This window comes from Arachis duranensis, chromosome 9 (assembly GCF_000817695.3).
Source record: "Arachis duranensis cultivar V14167 chromosome 9, aradu.V14167.gnm2.J7QH, whole genome shotgun sequence".
Lineage (NCBI taxonomy): Eukaryota > Viridiplantae > Streptophyta > Magnoliopsida > Fabales > Fabaceae > Arachis > Arachis duranensis.
In genome coordinates, this window is record NC_029780.3 from 110,979,095 (window position 1) to 110,985,224 (window position 6,130).

Consider the following 6,130-nt stretch of genomic DNA (forward strand, 5'->3'; position numbering starts at 1 on the left):
AACCCTTATTCCCTAACACTTCATAATATTTATAGGCTACCTTATATAACGGTCAATTAAATCACAATTAATTACAATTAAGTAAAATTACAAATTTTGAAATGCAATCCCTCTTAGTAATACCGTTTTCGCTCTGTGATTGTAGATATTTCTCATGTTTTCCTTGTGTGATAGAAGCCATTAACCTTCTCGCTTCCACAACTATTCGACCAGCTCTTCGAAGGCTTTACTCGATTTTTCGAATTGAGTCTCCTGCTCGATTTAGCTTACTCGATCAACAAAACAATCGAAACCCAAATCCACGCTGATTACTTTCAATCTTCATACTCGTACGCGTGTCTTCTCGAAAGACCACACTTATTTCGATTCAACTTACTCTTATCGAAAATATTTTCGATCAACAATATATATTAAAAATAAATTAAACTACATATATTTTATACATAAATATATTAATAATTAATTTTAATAACTAATTTTAATATACAAATAACATTTTTTTAATTAAATATATATGAATTAAAAATAGAGTTTAATTTAAAAAAATAATAGTGTAGAATATTTTATAATAGTGTAATCATATTATTTTTTTAATAATCATTCACATAATTAATATAAAAATTAATTATTTTTATTCATGTAAATTATATAATTACATGGTAGTTGTCAAAACTCAAAAGATGAAGTAACCATGTACTAACCATGGCTTCCTTCAATTTATTATTCTTCGTCCTTATTAGCATCCTCAACTTTTCATCAATTACTACAAAAGCAGAGGACACTCATTTTCTCTACCAGGTTTGCTCAAAATACAGATTCACTGCGATCAACACCACCTACCAAAACAACCTCAGGACCCTTCTCTCTTCCTTATCCTCCAAGGCCACCCACAACACCGAGTTCTACAACAACACCATCACCGGAAAAACCCCCGCCGACACAGTCTATGGACTATACATCTGCAGAGGAGACATACCCTCTGACCTATGCGGCGAGTGCGTGGGAAACGCAAGTCAAAGACTTTCAACAAACACAGAGTGTTCACTCTCCGTAGCGGCAGTTATGTGGTACGACGAGTGCATGGTAAGGTACTCGAACACGTCGTTCTTCTCGCGCGTGACGGTGGCGCCTGGCTACCCTGGCTACGCGTTGTCCAGCCCCACCAACATGACAGACCAACAAAGCTTCAACCGTTTATTGTATCGAACCTTGAATCAAACTGCGGACGAAGCGGCCAACGCGCCTATCGGTGCAAAGAAGTTCGCTACAAAGGAAGCTGCGATATCCATATTCCAAAATCTTTATTGTCTTGCTCAGTGCACGCCGGATCTGTCGCCGGAAGATTGTAGAAGCTGTTTGGATGGTTTGATCAATTCGAACCTTCCTGAGTGCTGTGCCGGAAAGCAAGGAGGGAGGATTCTGTACCCTAATTGCAATATTCGGTTTGAGATTTACCCTTTCTATCGATCACTTCAACCTGCACCGTCCCCAGCACCATCATCAAATTCCAGAGGTATGTATGTTTAACTCAAATCTAACTTCTTATAATAATTAAAAATGATGAAATATATTATGTTAAATAATTTAGTTACTGTTCTTAGCTGTCATCAACATCTGGTCTTCATGTGAGTGAACATTTTAATTTGTATGTGTTTTGTTTTTCGCGATGAGATCAAGATTCATCTGCTAAGGTACGTAACATGGATGATTAACTTTGATTATTAATTTTGTGTTAAGGTGAACTGAACTGGAATTAGGTTTCTAGCTTGGCTATGTGCAGTTGGCTTTTACTAATTGCCGACTTAGCTAGGTTATTATTTGCTTAAAGTTAACACTCTTTGACTTTTGGCTATACCTTTTCCAATAAATAATTATGGAGATTATTTTTCATCTAGCTATGTATGTTATTTAACTAATTTAAATTGGCGGAGTAGTTAGTTTATTTGTCTGCTTAAATAAGTATTAGGAGTTTAAATTTTATTTTATACACGCAATAACTTATTAACTGGAGACAAACTTTTAAATAGAGTTTAAATTTGCAACAAATTAATCTTTAATCTGTCATCTCTCAAATTTAAAGATACTGTAAAAAAAACTATGTGCCTTATTTTTCACACCAAATAACAATCCTTTGCCAAAAAGCCATTGCTACATATAATTTTTCAACGTACTATTAAATATAAGGTAAATGCTATCCAACCCTTCTAAAATAATATGTAAGTTATCCTTCATTATGTGTTACATTGTAATTGGTCTTTATCTTAACCATAGTTAAGTTATTTTATAATTTATTATTCTTAAAATATCAAAGCTCCACTCCCGTTAATTTATTTTATATTTATGTATTTCATATTTATCTCTTAAATATTTATACAATTTATTTTTTAAATTGTTATATTAGTCTCTTCTCTAATATAATATAAAAAATAAATTTTCATAAAAATAATTTGTTTAATTATTAATTAAATAATAAAGTACTAATGTGGAGTACAAATTTTATTATTATATTTATATGTTTATGATTTTAATTATACTTTTAAATACTTTAAATAGATTTATTTTATTATATTATATTTTACATATAAATATATGTTCCATCACGTAATTAAATAAAGATACGTTTTTTTAATAAAAAAATTTAATAACCAAATTAACTATTAATTATGTGGGTAAGCAGTGATTCACGCCAAAAAGAGGCATTGACTATACTATACTGGGAAGAGAGGTTGTGTGGGAGGGCATGGCGATGACATTAGCGCTTCTTGTCATGAACGCGACGGTGTTTGGAAGGACCAAATCTAGGTGATGAAGTGATAAATAAAGAATGGAGGAGTGGAATGTGCTTTAAATAACGGGAGTGAAGCTTTGATATTTTAAGAATAATAAATTATAAAATAACCCAACTATGGTTAAGATAAGGACCAATTACAATGTGACACATAATGAAGGATAACTTACATGTTATTTTAGAGGGGGTTGGATAGCATTCACCTAAATATAATTATTTGTTTGAATGTGTTTTTTTTAAAAAAACAACCTCACGTTTTTCATATAAAATTGATAAAGAAAAATTATTAAAAATTTTGACCATAGTAAGCTATTTTATACTGTACCACCAAAAAAGTCATTTTTTTAAATTATTAATTTTATATTAAAATAATTACACATAAATTTTTATTTTTTAATTTTTATTCATTTACAATTCAACAGCATACACTAGATATCGTATATTTTTTTAGCACTTCACAAATTTTTTTTTCGGTCTATTATTACCAAGTTATTTCTTATTATTGGCATCGAAATGATATATACGTTGGCTTTTTATATAAACAGACAAAAGAAGTCGATCCCGAACAATTATCTTAATCGTTGTACCCATTGCTATTGTGGCACTGCTTTTCACTTTGTGCTGCTATATCCTAAGAAGAAGACAAAAAAAGAATTCCAAGACTATTCTTAGAAAAAGCTGTAAGAATACAATTTTTTTTTTCAATATATATATACTGATTAGTTTGTAGCATTCAAGAAGCTTATAAATTTGTTTAACAATTCAAACATATTGGTCTAGTTGGTCGTGAAAGTGCCACTTTAGAAGGGCTGCAATTCGATTTCTCTATAATTGAAGCAGCCACGAACAACTTTTCTCACCAGAACATGATTGGCAAAGGAGGATTTGGAGAAGTTTACAAGGTGAGAAAATGTAGTTCTTTTCTTTTTTTTTTTTTTTCCCAAATATCATGCTTTATAACTTCAATAATTATATATATTTTAGGGTACTCTTCCTGATGGCCGACATGTAGCTATAAAAAGACTTTCTACAAGTTCTAAACAAGGTGTGGTTGAGTTCAAGAATGAAATTTTGCTGATAGCCAAGCTTCAACACAGGAATCTAGTATCTTTTATGGGCTTTTGTATAGAAGAACAAGAGAAAATACTACTTTACGAATACGGGCCAAATGGAAGTCTTGATTACTTTTTATTTGGTTTGACACTTTGACTCTAAACTAAACTCTCATATTGGTTCAGCTATCTATATCCACTCTAAACTCTGAAATATTTTGTAGATGGTGGTCAACAACAAAAGTTAAGCTGGGATCAACGTTATAAAATTATTGGAGGGACTGTTCTTGGAATTCTTTATTTACATGAATATTCTCGACTTAAAGTTATACATCGTGATTTAAAGCCGAGTAATATTTTGCTGGATGAAAATATGAATGCAAAAATTTCAGATTTTGGTATGGCTAGAATAGTCGACATTGATCAAGTAAGAGGAAAAACAAATAGAATTGTTGGTATATAGTAAGTTTTGAATTCTCATATCTATATATAAAATTTATTTTAGAGTAAAATATCGTTTTTGTTCCAACGTTTGAGGTATGTTTTATTTGTGTCTCTAACGTTTAAATCGTTCTATTTGTATTTCTAATGTTTATAAAATATGGTTCAATGTTATCCTGCTGTCAATTATACTAATAGACTAAATTGTATTTTTTAATTTTTCTTACTTAGATGTATTCATTTTCAATTGGATCTTATTTGGATGTGTTCGATTTTAATATTGTACTCATTAATTATTTGTGTTTAGGTTCAATTATGTCCCTAGAAAAGCGAATTGTGTAAATGTTGTAGGGATTAGTTTCAACTTTTGATGAGTTATTTTTCGAAGTGAATTATCGATCCTGTCCCAAACATTTGCATTCTAATTTTAAGAAGAGATTTTTGAAACTCCAACTAAAGCTCATGATGTGTATTTGACTGCAGGATAATATTGAATCAATTTTACAAACATTAAGAATACAAATAGGATGATTTAATCGTTAGGAATACAAATATGACTTATACCATATGTTGGGGACAAAAATGATATTTTATTTTTTATTTTAACTAATTTCAACTAATTATCATATATTTATAGTGGTTATATGTCTCCAGAATATGCAATGCTTGGACAATTTTCAGAAAAATCAGATGTTTTTAGTTTTGGAGTCATGATCCTAGAAATAGTTACCGGACAAAAGAATGTAAATTCTTATACTTCAAATCGTGTTGAAGAGAGTCTTTTAAATTATGTGAGTGCCAATATCTTCATTTTTTTTTCAAGTAAATATCTGTTTTGTTAATCTTCTACTAATTTTAACAGACGGGTGCAGGTAAAAAATTCATTTATTTGTAAAGTAATGTAAGAATTTGAATTGTTCGCTACAGGTTTGGAAACAATGGAGGGATGGAACACCATTAAGCATATTGGATCCAAAAATAAAGGAAGATTATAACCAGGTGGAAGTTATAAAATGCATTCAAATTGGTTTATTATGCGTTCAAGAAAACCCAAATTCTAGACCTACAATGGGAACAATAATTTCATATCTTAATAATCATTCTCTTGATTTGCCATCTCCACAAGAACCAGCATTTTTCTTGCATGGTAGTGGTTTTATGGATCCAAAAACAGTTGCACAAGAATCAAGTTCCAGTCAATCTGGCAAAAGTTCAACAACCTTCTCTATAAATGAAATGTCAATAAGTAAATTTCATCCTCGATAACTTTAATCTCTCTTTTTTCTTTTTTTGGTTTTGCTTTAATCTCTCCTTTGATGTAATTTTCAAAGTATATACTAGATAAGCAGTACTACTTATTTCAAATATATACCCTTATTTTTTTTTAACAATAATTCGGTACATTAGAATTAATTTACGGCAGATGCTTCATATGAGTATTTATTGCTGACTAATGGATTATTGTGCATAAAGAGAGTGAGATTTAAATATTTGACACTTACTTAAATAAACTAATAAGTAGTAAGTTAATCAATAAATCAATTTAAATTTATTTATATATATATTTTTTTAGTTTTATATTTTTGTCAGAATTTTAATTTTATGTTTTTGATCATATTTATGGGCTTAGCCCAACAAACAAGAAGGCCACGCCAGTCCAATTTTGAATTTTCATTCTACTCGATAGTAATTTGATTATTCCGACTTTAGCTTCTATTCGATTTTTCGGGGTCCATTGAGATAAAAGGTTGAGTACAGACAGGCGGGGTCACCTGTAAAGACACTCTGATCCAATGCTAAAGTAATTGTCCATACGAAAGGATGGTTAATTAGGGTAAAAAATGTGACG

General features: G+C 30.3%; 1 protein-coding gene across 1 annotated transcript; it reads left to right on the forward strand.

Moving 5' to 3' along the window:
• Positions 1–681: 681 nt before the first annotated feature.
• LOC107467149 (cysteine-rich receptor-like protein kinase 44) lies at positions 682–5,576 on the forward strand. Its single transcript, XM_021131264.2, has 7 exons — positions 682–1,513; positions 3,334–3,468; positions 3,569–3,690; positions 3,773–3,983; positions 4,065–4,302; positions 4,919–5,072; positions 5,209–5,576. Exons 1-7 carry the CDS (start codon positions 703–705, stop codon positions 5,545–5,547), a joined length of 2,010 nt encoding a protein of 669 aa, XP_020986923.1. The 5' UTR covers positions 682–702; the 3' UTR covers positions 5,548–5,576.
• Positions 5,577–6,130: the final 554 nt, after the last annotated feature.